This window comes from Ruditapes philippinarum, unplaced genomic scaffold (genome assembly GCF_026571515.1).
Source record: "Ruditapes philippinarum isolate M1 unplaced genomic scaffold, ASM2657151v2 ctg4427_1_1_1_1, whole genome shotgun sequence".
Classification (NCBI taxonomy): domain Eukaryota; kingdom Metazoa; phylum Mollusca; class Bivalvia; order Venerida; family Veneridae; genus Ruditapes; species Ruditapes philippinarum.
Window position 1 is genome coordinate 27,952 of NW_026864030.1, and position 20,506 is coordinate 48,457.

General features: G+C 33.6%; 1 protein-coding gene across 2 annotated transcripts; it reads right to left on the reverse strand.

The window, feature by feature from the left end:
* Positions 1-45: 45 nt before the first annotated feature.
* On the reverse strand, positions 46-19,469 carry LOC132724201 (leukotriene A-4 hydrolase-like). Of its 2 annotated transcripts, none has more exons than XM_060709024.1 (17): positions 19,318-19,469; positions 18,173-18,336; positions 17,359-17,498; positions 16,753-16,864; positions 16,007-16,075; positions 13,945-14,102; positions 13,328-13,400; positions 12,594-12,734; positions 11,521-11,615; positions 8,116-8,230; positions 6,307-6,451; positions 5,424-5,527; positions 4,727-4,803; positions 2,684-2,834; positions 2,104-2,186; positions 929-1,033; positions 46-515 (listed from the first exon to the last, which is right to left on the reverse strand). In XM_060709024.1, exons 2-17 carry the CDS (start codon positions 18,332-18,334, stop codon positions 398-400), a joined length of 1,848 nt encoding a protein of 615 aa, XP_060565007.1. In that variant the 5' UTR covers positions 18,335-18,336; positions 19,318-19,469; the 3' UTR covers positions 46-397. The 2 variants fall into 2 exon arrangements, with proteins under 2 accessions (XP_060565007.1, XP_060565006.1); XM_060709023.1 differs by lacking the exon at positions 8,116-8,230 and adding an exon at positions 10,509-10,629.
* Between the last annotated feature and the right edge of the window lie 1,037 nt (positions 19,470-20,506).

Below are 20,506 nucleotides of genomic sequence, written 5' to 3' on the forward strand. Positions count from 1 at the left end.
GTTTAAACCAACACACACCAGTATAATAAATTTTGAAATATTCAATTTCATGTTATTGTTTATTGTCCTTGTATTCAGTGATACAAAATTTGTTTTCTGATTAAGTACATACACATCAAATTACTCATTTTTTCATGTGATTCTGATATTTTATGTCTGAATAGTATATCCCTACAAAATCAAATTACCCACAATTATGTTAATATTCTGATTAAATTTTCACCAATGCCATTTTCATATTTCTAGCAATTTCTAGCAATCTAAGAGCAATTAATTCTGGAAAGATTTCAAAAATCCAGCTTAACGTTTGTAACTCTTAACTATTTAATTTGCTTTAATTCATTGATGCACACAAAGTCATCAGTGTATGTATAAAAGACAAGAACAGGAGAAGGTATTAGGCAAGTTGAAGGACTTTGGCCACTGTCTGGACTGTTGTGTTATGCATCTGGTTCCTATTGGTCTGAAATGTTGAGATGGCTTGATCCCGGCTTGTCTCCCAATTGTATAAATCCCTGAAACAAGAAAAATAGTTCACAATTTCAACCCTTTACTTTCTAAAACATTAGCTTTATAAATATTTATCTAAAACATGACGCTAGTGGTCATCATTTCATATACCACTTTTTTATCAATTAAGCTATACTATCAATTTTTTAATGCCACCTTTCAATAAAGACCATATTTTATATTTCGAGACTGGCCTTTGTCGACAGCTTGGATTATACATGTTTAGAATCTTTTACAAATTGACATTTGATACTGCAATATATACAAGAGGGGTAGGAGTGTTCTAAAGCAAGCCTGTGGCAAGCTTTCACACATTTCTGAAATGAATTTAATAAAAGTTTTTTGGTGAGATTAAGTTCATAGAATAGTATAAAATGAATTTGCATTCTGAATCATTTATAATTTGATAGAAAGTTACCTGTAAATTGGTTTAACAAATTTCATCCTTCCTTGCTCAGTGACAAATTGTAATGCTGGTTTAATGGCTGGCTCATACTGAGCTTTTATACACACACGCAACCACCTGTAATAACATTAAATACATTGTAATATAGACATAGTCGTTGTATTCAGTGGAAAGTATTATAATGCTAATTAGCTGGGTTTTTACAATTTGACTTTCCCAACCATGTTGGGCAAGCACTGATTTTAAAGTCAAAGTTCACATATGCCCCTATGTTGTGATGGCAGCACTTGTTTTAAAGTCAAAGCTCACACTATGCCCTTATGTTGTGATGGGAGCACTTGTTTTAAAGTCAAAGCTCACACTATGCCGTTATGTTGTGATGGGAGCACTTGTTTTAAAGTCAAAGCTCACACTATGCCCTTATGTTATGATGGCAGGGAAAATGATTTACTGGTGTATAAGCTGCTCAGTTGTAGACTGTAAATCCCTCAACCTTGTAACAGACGGTCTTGAATTTCAGCTATGTATGGATAAAAACATCAATTATTGTCAACCTCCTATAGACCATACCAATTGATGTTTTTTTCCCCATTTCTCATTTTCAACTACATTGTAATTGGGAGTTTTTTTTAGTCTGAAATCAGATAAACTTGAAAAAAAAACAATGACAACAACAACCAAAAGGTAAATTTGGACACTATTGTGGGAAAATAGCTATTTTTAGGTTTTGGATAACATAAGGTCACCCCATCTACCAGACCTTTCTGAGGAAATAAGGAATCAATGCCTCAAAAGAAATATCATTTCATTTTATGTATCAAATAAACTTAAAATGATGTCAGGCATTCAATGACTATGCCAATGCTGTGCAAACAAAAGTAATTCAGGTTTATACTCTTCATTGTGGTGTAACTTTTAACTATTACAGTAAAGTAACAATATTTTAATTGAGAAATATGCTATAAAGAACAAAACACAACACACGCTTAAATAACAGTCTCAATTTAAGATCTCTATTTATTTTTAGATTAAATATATAATATGATACTACACTCAGTTGTTGACTACTGTTTGCACCAATGATTGAAGCTATATTTACATCATAATTATAATAAACATCAATAATAACAGTATATAAAACATAAGACAAATCTATGTTTATCTTAAATTATATTGATAAATATTACCTGAATTTTATTTCTGAGTTTTTTACTTCATCAAATTTGTATGTGTCCCTCATTTTAATGATTTTGGCATGTGACAATGGACTCTGGAAATTAATAAATACATAATTAGTAACACAAGTTGCTGAAGGATATACGGGAGAATATTGCCTAAAGGAGATAAATATGACCTGAAGCCCTAGCAGATAATATTCTTATATATCAAATTACAAAGTATGTTAGCAATGCATTATGCACTGATATTCACTATACAGGCGATGTTATCTTCCAATAAATAATTGCTATCATTTATGCTAGCCAATGAGATGCTAGATTTTTATCAACAAGATCTCGGGTATATCACTCATTGTACAAAAATACGTTCACAAATAAAATATTCCGAAACAAAATATTTCACTGCCATTTTAGTTGGTTTGACGATGATTTCAAGCAAGCCCCAATCACTTTCAATAAAATAAAATAACAATTTTCTTTCAATTTATGTATTCTGTAATTGTTCGACCCATAAAATGAACAATAATTTTACAACATTCACAGACATCAGCTTATATAGCTTTATACACTAAGTGAAAGCATAACTTACATAGTTGAGGAATGCTGCAAGGAACTGTTCAGTTTGAACTGGTAAAAATTGTTCCACGTCACTGTATGTGAACCCTGAAAGCTGCTCCTCACTACTGTCTAACCATCGCTTGGCGAGGGTCTCGCAACTCTCTGCCAAGGTCATATCGTAACTGAATTTCATTAAAATTTCATAAAGATAAAACTTGTAAACAAGAGCCGGTTGAACCGGGTGATGCTCCCCGGACACAGGAAGGTATACTTCTTGTAATGTTAGAGTTATGTCACAGACAAAGTTCATAGTGTAAAAACAACCCAAATGTTGTGCACAACACATTGTCTCAATATGGTGATCATTTCTGTGAAATAGTTGTAAAATCCGACTTCAAATAACAAAGTTATGGGCCGGACACGATTTTGCTGCAAGGTCATGCTGTGACCTTGACCTTCAAGGTAGCGACCAAAATGTTTCGCATAACACATTGTCTCAATATGGTGATAATTTCTGTGAAATAGTTGTAAAATCCGACTTCAAATAACCAAGTAATGGGCCAGACACAATTTTGCTGCAAGGTCATTCTGTGACCTTGACCTTCAAGGTAGCGACCCAAATGTTGTGCGCGACACGTCGTCTCAATATGGTCATCATTATTGTGAAATAGTTTTAAAATCCGACTTCAAATAACAAAGTTATGGGCCAGACACGAATTCGGGACATACGTATGGAAGGAAAGCTCATGCTGTGACCTTGACCTTCAAGGTAGCGACCCAAATGTTGTGCGCGACACGTCATCTCAATATGGTGATCATTTCTGTGAAATAGTTTTAAAATCCAACTTCAAATAATGAAGTTATGGACCAAACACAATTTTTGCTGCAAGGTTATGCTGTGACCTTGACCTTCAAGGTAGTGACCCAAATGTTGTGCGCAACACGTCATCTCAATATGGTGATCATTTCTGTGAAATAGTTTTAAAATCTAACATCAAATAATGAAGTTATGGACCAAACATGATTCTTGCTGCAAGGTTATGCTGTGACCTTGACCTTCAAGGTAGCGACCCAAATGTTGTGCGCGACACGTCATCTCAATATGGTGATCATTTCTGTGAAATAGTTTATAACTTTTAAAATCTGACTTCAAATAACAAAGTTATGGGCCGGACACGAATTCGGGAGGTATGTACGGACGGACGGACAGACTGACGGAAAACCTGACGACTATATGCTTCCCCGAAATTTTTCGGGGAGTATAACAAATGAGCCGCGTCACGACAAAACCACGGTATTGCGTTGGCAACCAGCATGGATCCAGACCAGCCTGCCAGTCTGATCAGGATCCATGGTGTTCCCTATCAGTTTCTCTACTTGTAATAGGGTTTGTAAGCAAACAGCATGGATCCTGATCAGACTGCGCGGATGCCCAGGCTGGTCTGGATCCATGCTGGTCACAAACGCATTACCTTGGTTTTGTCGTGACGCGGCTCAAATGTAAGTGTTGTAGACTAACCGTTACGCTTAAGCTGTTGCTTGGGGGTGTGAGAGATATTGCTCTTTTACATTATCTCTCACTTCATTTTTTTACATTATCTTATACTAGTAATCGAGTTGGCAATTTTCATATTATTTTATTGTTTTCATAGCTTTTCCAGGATTTCCCCTTTTCCAGATACACTGTATTTAGAAAGTTTATGAATATTGTTCTTTAACAACTGGAATTTTTTCCCATTTTAAAGTTTATTACAAATTTTAATATTCAATTCCATAGAAATAAATTTCATTGTCACAGAAAACACAGAATGATAAAGCATTATTATATTAAAGAGCAAAAAACAGTAGAATACATGCAAAATTTAATTCTTATACAAGATATAACTCCAAAATAAAATCTGATATTAAGCATGTACAATAACTCTATAAGGTGAAAAATCTTAAGATACTTCCAACAAAATTTGAGCAGCAAAACATCATCTAGTGTGACTGCATGAAAATGCAAGACTCCATTTACCTAATATTATCAAGCTTAAAAGGAAAGTAAACCACACTCCAGTGCTCAACGACTTACGTTGGTTTGACAGGTGGCATCCCAACTCCATACAACCAACCGTCCCAATCAACCTTATCAAATACACCGGCTGCAGCCTGTCAAACGTAAGATGTATGAAATTATAACATTTTAACTTAATTTCACTATAACATAATGTAAGGAATACACTTATAATTGCTACACACAGCTGACATTCAATAATTATCTTCATCAGCTGTAAAGTTCAATCCTCCACTCGGATTTAAGCAGTTTCAACATAAAAATGCTTAAAGCTCAAGTAACTGACTCCCAATAGCTAGGTGGCTTAGTTGTAAAGTTGTCTGCCTCTTAATAAGGGGACTGTTGGTTCAAGACTTACAGGGGTCATAAACGTCATAACCATGTTTCCTCATATGACACTAGTTCATTAGACTCCCCCTTCAACAATATTTAGGGAAACACTAAATCTATATCGTTATATACAGATATTGTTATATCCAAGAGACTACCAGTTTCAAAACCAGAGTCGGTCCTAGGCAACAGCATTGTTATAAGTGGTGTGGAGTTTTACTGTATTAACTTATTTCAATAAGCAGTCAAGTTGTTCACATAAGCTACCCAGTTTTCTGCACAATTGAGCTAAAATAAATATGTTAAGAAAAATGATAGGCAAACAATCTAATGGGATCGTACCTTAAGTATAAATATCAAACAAATGATATAAATTAATCTCTACCTGTTCATGGAAGTACGTGAATAGGAACTCTTTCCAGTCTGCTGTAGTTATGGATTTGTATTTAAACTTGTCAATGTATGTTTTCATGAATGGCTCAAATACGTCTGAAAATTACATCATTATCTGAAGTCTCAGAATGCTAGAATAATCATAATCTTTAATTTAAAGGAACTTCACTGAGGTCCAAAAACCTAGGTACTTAATACAGATAAATATGAAAAATATATGATGAGACATACTCAGATTTGAATTGAAAATCAATATTTACTGCCATTCCAATCCTGATTTGAGTTATAAACATTAAAAACAATTTTCGTTTTAGGTCATTTTGCACAAAAAAAAAGATAATTCTTGCAAATAAAGAGTGAGTGAATGACTTAAAATGTTGCACTCATTATTGACATAGAGGTAACGGTACATCAAATGGAATATAAATCTCAAAACAATAATGCAAAAAACCTCAGGCCAGTCCCTTTAAAGATATACTTGGCTCATCTTTGGGTAAAATACTTCTATTTCAGAAATTTATTAAAATGTAGGAAACTCTTACTAAATATGGATATTTAAATAAGAAAATGTATTAAATATTTTTGGGAAGCTGCATTACCTAATACTAGTAAGGTAATGTGCTCATTTCTTAAAAAACCTGCCAGGTTTTCTTAATGACACTATGTTTTCATACTGTGTTTACCTGTAGAGTGTAGAATTCTAAACATAACATATCTTCCCTATTATATGTACACAAAATATGTTAATTTTACATCTAAAAAGATCTTGTTAAGCAATTATCAGTATTTTCAAATATCAAATTTGAGCATAATTCATCTTAAAAGAGGTACAAATTACTTTCACTTTCACAGTTGATAACAAGCCACATACATACCTGGACCTCCTAGTAACTGTTCTAGATAAAACAGTAAAGCATGACCTTTCTCGTATGGTATAGATGAGAAGGAATCGTCAGGGTCAACACCTTTCGTATCTTGTACTAATTTTGTATAAGGATGCTCTTTACCCAAATCATCAACCTGAAGGTATATAATTATACATTGTAATATTTTTTTCTGGTTTGACGATGATTTCAATACATTTTCGGTCACAACTTGGTGGTCAATCTACCTAACTAGCATTCTAACTAATAATTAACTATCAAATTGTTCACAACTGACCAGCTACTAATCCAACATGATTTCTGAATCAACCATTAGAAACAAAAGACCAATTAACTCATTGTCTGAGGTCAACCTGCCATTCACCTAGCTCGAGGTTAGAAACATTAGGCATGCATCTCTTAGCAATGATACATGACGGATGAATTCACAGTTTTTCAATCGGGGATTATCCACTCTGAAGAATTATAAATAAACTAGTAAACATTGTATTGTACAATATTATTTTTTTTTGTGTTGGGTTTAACGTCCCACCAACACAGTATACAGCATAAGTCATATGGTGACTTTCCAGCTTTACTGCTGGAGAAAAACCTGATGTGCCCCTTTGTACATTATTTCAGGTACTAACAAGAACCTGAGTAGAATCACCCACATTCTGAAGTTAGCTGGATAGCTTTCTCACATGAAGAATACAAACATTGGTGCAGCTCAAACCTACAGAAGTGAGAGGCAAGTGGTTTGAAGTCAACAACCTTGACCACTCGGCCAAGGATGCCCATATTGTACAATATGGTAAGAAATGACGCTTAATCACTTACAACCACAAGTTATAAATGAGCAGAAAGATATTATTTAAAGTTTAATACATGTACATGTATATAAATAGTGAAACATAAACACAAACATTCGTAGCAATGGCATAAATGCAATTCAAGTTAGTCAGGATTCATCAGTAATAATATTAAGCACATGTTTATCATAAGCACTCATGACAATTCATTACTATAGAAGCACAATAAAATATTTATTAAAACATGTCTAATACCTTGGAGAATGTGAATTCATAATCTAACGAAAACAAAAGTAGCAAATATCATGAGCTGGAAGTACATACTAATTTAGTTATCTAACTGTTAAAACCAATTAAGTCCTTTTACCAATTAGAGTCACCTTTACAATGTGTTAATAATACATGATGACTGGCAATTAAATTACTATAGAACATGTGAACCCGAGTGACAACATTTCACCTTGATGTCGCCTACCTTTGAACAGTCAGCTGTTTTCACACTTCCACTAATTGAGATTAAAATATGCTGGTCTTTAATTGACGGGACCAAAAACTCTTTTCGACTAAACAGGAGTCTCAGTAAGTCAAAATTTGACCTAAGTGGAGTTAATGTACAAAGATAAAGAAGGAAATTTGATGGGACTTCAGAAATTCTTTGACTTACATGCAATTTGAGTAAGGGGATTTTGACTTATTGAGAGTCAACTGTAGTTTGTTACTAAGTTTTAGGTAATAAAACAGTTATTTCATGGGTGTTTGAGGAACAGTAAACTGTTGTCCCTTCTGTGTGACCATTACAGTTCACTCTTAAAATCTGTGCCATGATCTGTGATCATGGTCTTCACTGTTTGACATTCAGTCAGTATATATTTTGAAATTTTTTCCCTAAAAATGATAAATGGTTTTGTCCAGATTAAAAGATGGACCACTCCATTTATGATATCAAGTGAGGTTAGGGTCAAAAATAGACAGATGGAACTGTTAGTGCATCATTATCCTACAGACTTACTGTTTCAGTTAATATAGTCCAGCCTTTATGAGCCAAAAATTGTCGCAATTTTTCACCTCCTTTAAGATTAGAAACAATCTTTCTTTCCACATACTTTGTGTTTCCTTCATTCAACCTAGTTAAAGAACACATTAATCAAGGCTTGAATATATATAATCAAAAGTGAAGAACATTGAAATACTGTATACCAAATCATGCTTGGATGCAAACAAAAAGTAACTATACTAAGATATCACCATTATCAGCATTCTGTTATGGACTCTTCCTTTAATGGACACTTCCTTTCAATAACAAGATATAGAGGATATTGAATGAGTGTAAGTTCAATACTGAATTTATTGCACGAGTTGAATGAAATTATATTATGCGAGCCTCTGGCGAGCATAATATTATTTTATTCAACGAGTGCAATAAAATCAGTAATTAACTTACACGAATTCAATATTCTATTTATCACATACCCAAAATAAAGACCGTTGAAAGTGAAATAAGAGTCATTTTTCATTGACGCGTCTATTGTATAACGCTAACATTTATTAGCGCGTCTTTACACTATGTTTGTATAACGCTAATGGCGTCACGTCAAAAAATATGCACGACCGTGCAATACCATTTTTACGGAGTCGCAAAATCGGCACGGGTGTGTGATAAATATTTGTAAAACATGTATGCCCCCTATTGGCAGCCAATTAGTCATGTGGCTAGGTAATTGTGACTGACTTTTGACCTAGTGACTGAAAAATCAATAAAGGTTTTGTTGAAATGTGTATACCAAATGCATTTTTAGTTCAATAAAAATATCAACCAACCTTAAATCAATAGGGGTTATCTACTGGCCAAGACCAATGCACCTGTATGATTGAAGGTTAAGGGTCCATGAGTTGTCAAGATACTGATCAGAAACTGTTTTAACCTATTTACCAATATAATCTTGACCTCTCACCCCTTGACCCAAAAATTCATTGAGGTAATCATCTGACCGAAAGCAATGCATTTGTGAAATTTGAAGGTAAAAGGTCCATGGGTTGTTGAGTTATTGATAGGAAATTGTTTTGGCATCCAAGGTCAATGTGACCTTCACCTTTAATCTCCTGACCTTACGATCTATAGGGGTCATCTACTGGCCAAAACTAATGCACCTAAGCAGTTTGAGGGCCAAGGGCCCATGAGTTGTCAAGTAATTGATCGAAAACCATTTTACCAACAAGTCAATATGACCTTGACATTTGACCCATTGAGCCAAAAATCAATATGGGTCATCTTCTTGCCAAGACCAATGCACCGACCATGTTTAAGGGCTAACAGCCCATGGACTGCCAAGTTATTGATTGGACACCGTTTCTACCTACAAGGTCAATGTGAACTTTACCTTTTACCCAAAATCAATAGGGGTCATTTGCTTGCTGAGACTAAATCACCTATGCAGTTTGAGCACCAAACGGCCTATGGGTTGTCAAGTTATTGATCAAAAACCGTTTTTACCTTCAAGCCAATATGACCTTGACCTTTGACCTCAAAATCAAGAGGGGTCATCTACTTGCCAAGACCAATCAACCTACCATACTTTAGGGCTAACAGCCCATGGGCTGTCGAGTTATTGATTGGAAACCGTTTTTACTTACAAGGTCAATGTGACCTTAACCTTTGACCCCTTGACCCAAAAATCAATAGGGGCCATCTACTTTCCAAAACTAATGCACCTTATGCAGTTTAAGCACCAAACGGCCTATGGGTTGTCAAGTTATTGATCGGAAACTGTTTTTACCTACAAGGTCAATATGACCTTGACCTTTGACCCTTGACCACAAAATAACTAGGGGTTATCTACTGGTCAAGAAAAATCTCCATACCAAGTTTGAAGTTTCTAGGCATTAGCGTTCTTTAGTTATTGATCGATAACCGTCTACAGACCGACCTTTCCAGTCTGACAGATAAAAGCAATACCCCCACTTCTTTCAAGGGGGGGCATAACAATGTATCATCCATAATAAGATATGTACATGTATAATTAAGGAATGGAAGAAAATTCAGCTTTAAAGCATTTACTGAAATATGTGTCTTATATCAGTAGAAATTAACAAATTCAAATACTTTTTCCATTAGCCAATTTAACATGGAAGCATTATGTATAAATTTACCAAATATTTTTCATCACTTCACTATAGACAAGCAAAAAGAGAAAAACAGACTCAATAAAGGAGGCTAATAATGGCAAAATTGAAAATGTTGCAGGTTCTGTGTGATTAAGCCTGTTGAACAGCAGTGTAAAGTGCAAGCTACTGTCCACGTCCCCTAGCACTAGATTACGCTTTAATTTAATCTAGATACTACATTCATTTTAGCTGCATCCAAATATGATTTAGTATACAATACCTCCAGCATAATAAACTTACAGTTTCAATAAGTGTATGCCAGCCACAGAGGGCTTTGAACTGACGGAGTTGTTCCCCCGAGTCCCCCACAAGTCTCCCTGCGATCTTCCTTTCTACAAACATTGTATTGCCTTCGTTCAGCCTAAACAATGTTTAAACATTCTAATTTAGCTTAAACATCATATATCTAAGCTTGATTGTAATGAAAATTTGTAGCTTATTTGAAACAGTTACATGTATGAGTCTGCAGACAACTTAACAACTAGGTCGCCACTCATACTGAAATCTTTTCTGAATAAAATATCATTTGCAGTTACAAATAGCGGTTATTGAATGAGTGTAGGTTTAATTCTAAATCTATAAACGAGGTGAACAAAATTATATTATGCTAGCCTCTGACAAACATTATTTTGTTTAATTCAACGCTTTGAATAAATTAAGTATTGAATCTACATGAATATAATATTTTATAAATCACATATCTAAAATTAAAATGGTAAACTCTTAAAATAGAGTCATTTTTCATTGACAGCCCTATAATGTAAAGCTAACATTAGCACGCTTATATGGTATGTTTGTATATAGCGCAATGACATCATTTCAAAGTGTTATTACACAAGTGTAATATCGTTTTTATTAAATGGCTTTATTTCACTCCTGCGCTGAGGTTTATGTGATAAAATATAAATCTCTGAATTTCTTAAAAATTCTAAATTCTTAATATTTGCTATAATCAAATAATGTTCAAGCACAAGTAAGCACAGCAGAAGAACCACTCACTTTCTATATGGATAGCCACTTCAAAAATAAAAATGAGCCATGTCATGACAAAACCAACATAGTGTGTTGGCGACCAGCATGCTGGTCGCAAACCCATTATGTTGGTTTTGTCATGACACGGCTCAAATATCTTATCTCCCTATAAGTATTTATACCCCAAGCAATACGGGAGAGAGAAATTGAAGCTAGTGACCTTTATCATTCTGCAACTCGTGCCATTTGTATAAATTACTTTAGCCTGACACATACTCACCAGAAATCGTCCCATGTTTTATTTGTAACCAAGTTACCAGTCCAACTGTGCGAGATCTCGTGAGCAACAACATCTGCCAGAGAACGATCTCCTGCCTGAAACAAAACAAGAGCAATAACTTGATTATTACCATTTGTTTGCTAGCACTATCTTTCTTAAAGGGACTTATCTGAGGTTTCTTTGATATAAAAGAACACAAATATATATTTGTGTTTCATTTAATGTTGGCCTTGATGCCAAACATGTGTGTGTAATATTTCAGACCATTTGCTCACACTTTTTTTTCCCAGTATTATTATTTTCATTGCTCAAAATGACCTTTAAAACGGATTTAACTTAAATCAGGTTAAGAATCACACAAAAATTTGATTTTTAATCATCTTTTTTTCCATTTTGAATTGCCCCAGTTGATCTAAGTTTGAATTTTAAATCTGATATTTTCAGGCTTTTGACCACTGGAGTTCCTTTAAGAGACTGTTATAGAAAAGTTCTACTCAGGCACCAGTTCGTGCCTGAAATAATGCACAGAAGAGCACCTGATATCTTCCTCCACCAGTAAAGCTGGAAAATGACATATGACCTATATAGTGTCAGTGTGACGTAAAACCCAATTAAACAAACATAGTTAACAAAAATAGAAAAGTTTCTGCTTACATATCAGATATAATTTGCTTCAAGGCATTGCTAAAATGCTAAACGGAAGTCTAAGTCCTATGGAATTAACAATCTAGTTATGTACCCTACCCATGTGTTTTGTATTTTCTGTTTGGTTTTAAGTAATAACAACACTTTTAAAGCCATATTGTGTCATTCAAGCTTCACTGGTAGGGGGTATCTTACCCTTTAGGTATCCCTCTAACTAACATCCTAATAGAACCATCTGTCTTCCGAGTGTTTGGACTTGAAACCAAATACATTGAGAGGCAAGAAATTCAACACCAAGGACCTTAAAGACTTGACCACAAAGGCCTTCCTCTTACAGCATAATCATAATCTGTTTTTTGATTATAATTAATAAACCACAAAAAGTGGACTGTATTAATCATTAAAGAAGACTTTTCTTAAAAACTTACCAATAATGTAGGCGTAACAAAGGTAAGACAGGGGTTCTCCATGCCACCATACGGGAAAGATGGTGGCAGCACTAAAAGGTCATAGTGACCCCAAACATAGGGTCCGAGAAGTTTTTCAGCAGTTTGCAACATCTGTTCAGTCTTAAAATAGAAATTGCCTGCAAATTACCACCTGAGCATTGCATAAATTAAAATACTAAACAAAGACTTTAAACAGGAAATGCACTATAAAAGGTTATCAAGTATAAACAGCTAAATATTTACCATCTGTGGATTGTAAAATTGTTTATATTGTGATTATAACGATTACAGAATAACTTAATCAGTAAAATGAAAGTAATTTGTCAGATTATTGAAAGCCAGAGGGGCAAGTGTGAAATTATAGCAAAACCTTCTATACTTTGTTCTGAAACATTTTATTTTGTTTATGTACAATATACATGTATTGTATATTAAATAACAAGCCTTTAAGAAAATACCATAAAGTTTACTGTTTTTATATTTTTTTTTCTTTATATACCTGAATCACCCTCATTTTTATATAAATATGAAGCAGACATCTACCTTTAAACAAACGACCTGTCTGAGGGACATTGTGCTTGACTATTCTCAATGCTTGATAATAAAACAAGAGTCATTATTTAATCATTTAGGAAACTTTTAACCATACAAAGGGATATAATTCAAAGGTAATAGGTCTTTTGTCACTTGTAGGCATAAGTGTTGAAATATACCTCGGCAAATTCAAATGCTGATTGTTCCACAAGTTCTGGTTCTGACCATACTTTACTCCTTGGTCCAAGATCTCTGCAAATAATATCATACAAGCTTGTTAAATATAACTTGCTCTCAGTTTGTTGAGGGGTTATTGCACTTTGACTAATTAACCTGTACTTAATGGTAACCTTTCAAATACATTCTATTTCAATTCTTTTAATTTGAAAAAAAATGGTTAAAAATTCTTGTATCATTCATATGCACCAGGGAATGGAAACCATGGCGAGAAAAGGGGGGCGGGAAATAGCTGGGCATGACATTCTATTCATTATCATATTATTTTAATACTGCATTAAGCAATGATTTTTCTTGTACATGTATTATGATATCAAAAGATAAGAAAGTCTCCTATATCTCTGTAGAGAGTGACAATGTGCTTTTTCAAATTATGTTTAAATATGTTTTTTATTTACGATATGTTGTATAATTATACTGCATCACACTGATGGGACTATTAAAGAATAAAATATTATAAGTAAGTTATAGTATGGTTTTCCAGTAGTATCTATAAAAGTATAGAATTCAAAAATTATTTGTGACACAACCATTTAAATTTAAAGTGACATCAACTTACTTTGAAACAATATCTCCACCTACTATGGCAATGAGATAGCTTGGCATGGGTGTTTTCTGTCGGAAACTGTAAACTGTTTTACCAGGATCCGAGGCGCTTGGTTTCGACCCCTCCAATAGCGCACTCATTAGAATTGTAATGACTTTAGGAGCAGTTATCTGTGAAATAAAGAAGCAAAACACTTTTGCTCAAAGGATAGATGATTTAAACAGGGCTTCCATTCCAAAATCTAGAGAAGTCAGATTGAAAATGTCTGACACAGGAAGTCACATTAATTAGGTTTAGAAGGTAAAGTAACAAGCCAAAATCAGGAGTGACTCCAAAACTTCCACTATGGCAGCCCTGTTTAAATAAATAGCACTTTTGTCTGTTGTTTTTCTTTTTCAAGTGACTTACATTCATTTGATGTGTATTTAAGCAATACTTTTTGTCGCAAAGTAGGTTTTATATTATCACAAACTGAATCATACTGAATGGTTTACATTATGAAAGTAGAAATTGTCATGCAAATAAATGTCTAAATCATGACAACTGTTTCTTTAAACCAACAGAATAAGGCAATACTATAATTTAAAAACTTCACTAATGGTACATGATCCCCCAATGACTCCAAAATCTACTGTGACAGTTATCATAATATACTGGCATGTGAGCAGTTCCCGTACAAAAATCGTAGTTACTTAAACATTATTTTTTATTACGCTCACTCACCAAAATTTCAATGTTACACATCAATATTCGGCTCGTCACACAAATCATGGAAATTCCATCATGTTCTAAACATAGAATAACCCTTAGTTATGAGGCCTCATATGGGGTACCGAAATTATCAATTATTTTGTATAAAGAGAAGTAGTTCCTGTACATAAAATTGAACCCATTATAATAATACAATTTTATTATATCGGACCTATTTTTCATTTATAATTGTTGAACAGACCACTTTCTAAGAGATAAATAGATGTAATTCAGGAAATAGAAAGTAGACTAAAGGCATGTATTTATTACCCGGTACCGTTATCCCCAACGCATTCACATGTGATGGCATGCTTGTATGCATGATATTTTACGCATCAAAGCCATAAAATTATTTTATATAGTAATATTGGTCAAAATTCTGATAATTAAACAAGTTTTCATCACATTGCCTACTTATCAGTAAACAGGTGGTATTAGTGGAAAACCCTTTAACATGCCTCACGTGTATGTATGTTTGCGCATGCGCGCAAGGACGGAATCCCCCAGATAAAACACGGTCACGTTTTGACAACGCACAGGTGAAAGTGATTTAAAATGAGACTTTTTATACGTACTGCCGAACTGACACTTAGATTTTGTCTCGTTTATGTATCTGCTTGATTTGAAATGAATTTTTGAAGAATGCATGTAAAAATCAAGCGTTTAAATGAAAAATACGGGTACTGCTTCTGTACGGGAACTGCTCGCATGCCAGTACAGGTTTTTTTTTTCTCTCCCCCTTTTTTAAAAATATACCTTTGGGTGTTCAATTAAATTTAACAGCCAGATGTTCAGATAAAATATTTGTCTTTTCATCAAATCCAAGGGCAACAACTTTAGCTGTATCAATCTAACCACCCCTTAAATCTAGCTTATCTGATATATTTTTTTTCCAAATACATAATAAATTGTAGAGAATAAAGATCAGTGCCACTGTTGTTATCAACTTTTTGGAAACAAGTCAGATTGACAATATTGACATATTTAAGAGTGCTAAAATTTGGTTTATTTTGAGAGCTGAAATTCAGTTTGCTTTTAGCCTCCTAGCGGCAACAAATTCTACACAAGCAACCAGTGCAGACCAAGACCAACACATCTGTGCCACCTCAATATGGTCTGCACCGATTGCTTTTCATATAGAACATAGTTTGACATTTTTCCTTAAATTGATAAATGGTTGTCATAGATTGAAAGATGGGCAGGTCTGCTACAGTAAGGGTTAATTGGAATAAAATTAATTAAAGCAACATTAAAATAGAGTATTTTTAATGATCAGTGAAAAAAACAAACAATTTTTATACTCAAATGAAACAAAGTTACCTACCTTTGCTGTGTATGTACATTTAACATAAGGTGTATCCTGGCAGGGAACCATACTTCTACAATGTATAGCCTGGAACCAGAACATTATCACATGTTGTTGAACATTAAACATTTGTTTTGAATTTCAAGACAGAAAATACTAAGAAAAACCTAAAAATCCTTTTACGTATAGCAAATTGTATAGCTTGAAACAGTACAGTGATTTTCCCCTTTATACATGTATTACCAAGGCCTATAAAATGCCTCTTCCCAATTGAATTTTTCTTTAAAATTATGTAGTCTTTCCAAAAATTTGAACTTACACCAGCTTTTTATTTCATAAATAAGCAAATGTAGTGAAAATTTTTCTTAAAATTAAGAGGCTTTGACTTTTTCCCAATTAAGAGAAAAACCACTTACAATATTAATTTTCGACATACATAAAATATAACTTGAAGAGTTGTCTTGAAAAGTGCCAAAAAAGTGCTAGAAATACGTAAGATAGAAATAGTGCATTTAAAAGAACCAGTTTATCTTTCTTCTCCATAGCAACATATTCAACAGACAACATACTAAGTGAAACACAAAAAACCTGAGCAATTAAAATGGAAACCTTACTGAATACAATCGTGTATATTTTTACTCAAGTATTTAATTACGCTCAATCCCTTGATAATGACCATGCCGTGATACTATAAAATGCTACAGCTCCATTCTTGTTAAATTTTAACTGATGACAAATTTTAAAGTGATAAAAAAAAATGATACCTGACATTGACTGAACAAATATGGCTGCCTCCCTCCGGCAGTCTGTTCTGGGCGTAACCATTGAAGAGCACTGCATTCTGGAGATGTTTCATACTTTATAGTAATATCACATCTGAAAATAATATTTGTGTTATAATGCTGCATAAAATAGGGGAACTGAGGTAGCAAAACATAACAAGAAAACAACACATACCTTCTGATAGGTGTTACTCTGGAAGCAAAAATGTATATATACAAAACAAGACCACTACAAACAGATAACTTTTTTTAAAGAAAATGGCAAGCATTTGGATATAAGATATAAAAAAAAAATTTACCTTTTTTTATTTATTTATTATTTTTTTTTGAGAAGCTAGGGAGTCATATTGCCACTTTCAAGCTTTACCTGAGGAGGACCACGGGGACCCTCTATACATTGAATAAAAGATGTAAATAGAAACACTATCCTTTTGAAAGTTAGCTATAAACTCTCTAAGTTACATGTAGGTAAGTCTTCAGCAAGTTTAGAACCAGTGCAGAGAAGGACAAGTGATTCAAAGCCACCCCCCTGCAATACCTTTTCAATTACTATTATACAAATTCAAAACAATGATTTAATGATTTTACTTTTTATCTGCAGATGTTGGAAGTTTTACTTCAAGTTTTGAACCAAAAGCTTCAAGTTTCTCCCCCAGTGAGAAGTTCAGCTGTTGACCGGTCTGCTTGTCTGTAACACTATGGACAGTTACATCACGTGTGTCCAGAATCTAATACAATATTGTACAGCATTAAAATAACATGAATTATAAAGAATATGTCTCATAACATAAATTATCATTAAAATAGCATATCTGAGGCATAATGGGCCTTTAAGTATGGTGACATGTCTGTTTCTATCATCCTCAGCAGATAATGTATACATAATTATGATGCTGCATGCAAAAGATTATATACATGTATATGCCTATAAGTGTGGTGTTTTTTCTCTATTTTTTTTTTTTAATTTTAACAGAACAGTTCAACCTCGGCAGAGTAACACCCTTTGGGAGACAAAGATTTTGGTTGTTGCCATAAGTTGTTGCTCTGGAGAGGTTAAATTTTTAGTGCAGTCTACTGTCTTACTTCAGGAAAATCTGTTCTTGTAAAGAGATTATTGCTCTACAGGAGGGTCTCTCAGTAAAGGAAACAAAGTATATCTTACCAGCTCTAAATTATTATAAATACAGCTTTTTTTTTTCAAAACCAATGAAAGTAGAACACATATAAATGATTGAATGATATGGTTAATTTGAAACATTTCAATACTTACAATAGCTTTAAAATAAAGATGCTGAAATTCCAAATCTGGACTGTGTTATTTTTATGCAGTGTTGGGTTTGAGTAAAAAGCAAATTTAGAATTAAAAACATTCATACTCTATGAATATTGATAACATTCTCACCACTGTATCGACACCATCAACAAGTTTGTTGAGAGAAAGATTGACTTCTCCTGCTAGAACATGTCTTTCAAAATCCACCTCAAGATCTAGATCAATATGTGTGACTACAACTTTATCCGGGTTGGAGAAAGACGTCGGGTCAGTAGCACTAAGGGCCGACATTTCTGAAACAGAAATTGAACCTATTCTATTCTATTTATAATGTACACATTAATCATGTTATGTTTTAACAAACAGTTGTTTTTATAAGGTTCTAGCTGTGATACACCCACAGTTGACAGGACTTCTGTCAGTGACTCAGTCAAACCAGTAGAGTGGATTTGCCAGTCACAAAGATAAAGAGCATGCTTAACTCAAAAGAAAAATTTGAGTTGACAAATGATTAGAGCATTACTTTAAAAATGTTACAATTAATGCAAATGTTTGTTTGTTTGATTGGGTTTTACGTCACACGCCACAGTATAGGTCATATGGCGATGTTGGAAGAACTCCCTTCTGCAGTTTTGAGCATTATTTCAAGCACCAATGGGCACCTGTTAGTTCTGGCTTCCAAAACTTTATAAGCCGCTTTTTAACATTTTTGTTTTTCATCTGATGCGGCATTCACGTCATGTCATAGTATATAAACGGGTATGCTGAAGACCTTAAGCTAGGCACCTGTCAGTAGAACCACCAATGTTCCGTAAGCTTCTTCACAAAAAAAAGACACATGAAAGATCCCGATTCGAACCCACAGCGGTGAGGTGCAAGTGGTTTGAAGTCAACGACCTTAACCACTCGGTCACAGATGCCCCTTTTTAATGCAAATGTGCATAACAGAACTGAGTACAAAATTGTTTATCAAATTAATGTGAAATTTGGATTAAAAATAATTTTTGTTATAATTATTCACTAATGACTTGTGTATCTACATTATTTTCAGATTACTCTTATTATCAGTATATTTTAAAAAAACCATAAATTTCATATGAAATCTTCAAATCTAGTTTTGAAATAACTTCCTTTTTACTTTTTACAAATCTTTGGGTTTATTTCCAGAAAACCGACCACGTTTTTCATTACCATTAAATCTTTTAATAACTGACAGCAACTGCAAAAATTATAAGTGAAGATTGTGTTAAAATATATAAGAATTTACAACAAACCTTCTAAATGTGACAGGAAAAATGTAATACTGTAGATAACCAAAACCGAAAATACAATGTTGCAATTTTTAGTCGACGCTAAAAATAAACTCTGTATTGACTGGGAACCAACGGCGGGCACCTGTCACTTCCTGTTGAAAGATCGTTTACATCACGTGATATGGATGTCAAGTGTTTCAGAGTTTGGAAGACCTAAATTTAGAAAAGAAGCATTTTTTGTGATAAAAAGATTCTTCAGGATAATGCCAGCGTGACAGTCGTAAGTAAAAGTTTGAAAAATGTAATTTTTTAGTTTATATTTCCACAATAACCTGCGGTAATTATGAAAAATATGATTTATCCTGATTTTTCAACTGCTTGTTTTTCAGTGTCTTGACAGCATGTACAATTTTGCCTTTCATTAACGTATCCAGTTGTATTGAATGTTTTCTTTCTTAAAATTCAAGACAAAATCTTGTGATTCAAACAAAAATGGTGTTGTAACTAGGACAGGGACAAATTTAGGGGGAAAAGAGTCAACTCGGCACGAGTCAACTCGGCACGGGTCAACTCGGCCCACTTTACAAAAATATATATAACGTATTAACTTTGCTTTGCATGTTGTTAAGGTAAATGAATAATAAGAAATATCTTATTATTATATAATTTATACATTGTACTTCTGCCGAAATTTAGAAAAAAAAATGTTATTTATTTGTCTTGCAGATTCGATAAAATTAATATAGATCTAATAAAAATGTGTTTCTTTAGATGCATTTTGTTTGTAAAGTAATATTCAAAAAATATGAAACAAAAACGTGTTTACCTAATATCATAAGCTTGTATATAAGCACTGTTTGCTCTTTGTTATATTTATAAACTCTCTCTGTCTCCACCAATGGACAGTCTCTTTATGAACTACGTAAATAACCGAGGTAAATCGAGTGAAAAAAAAACAAGAGTTGTTTCCCTTAGTTTCCCTTAGCTTGCATTTAGCCGTGGATAAATCGCTAGTGCGATTTAATGTCCGATTTTAAAATTTATTACACCAATTAAAAGCTGATGATCTTCAAGATGAGCTTCCTCTCAGTATATATATTTCAACACATTGTTTGACACTGAAAGTATTTAAATTTACGGTTAAATCTACCAGGAGTCAGAAATACAGTGAGATACTCAATCGGTTATCTTTACTCACAATTCTACTGAT

What these genes read in the sequence shown, in the direction of transcription:
- LOC132724201 (XM_060709023.1), bottom strand. Translation starts at nt 18,334, where the DNA reads ATGTCGGCCCTTAGTGCTACTGACCCGACGTCTTTCTCCAACCCGGAT. An exon ending in ATTTGTTCAGTCAATGTCAG is followed by an intron (nt 16,076 to 16,752) that starts GTATCATTTTTT and finishes TTCTGGTTCCAG; the next exon opens with GCTATACATTGTAGAAGTAT. An exon ending in ATGCCACCTGTCAAACCAAC is followed by an intron (nt 2,835 to 4,726) that starts GTAAGTCGTTGA and finishes AATGAAATTCAG; the next exon opens with TTACGATATGACCTTGGCAG.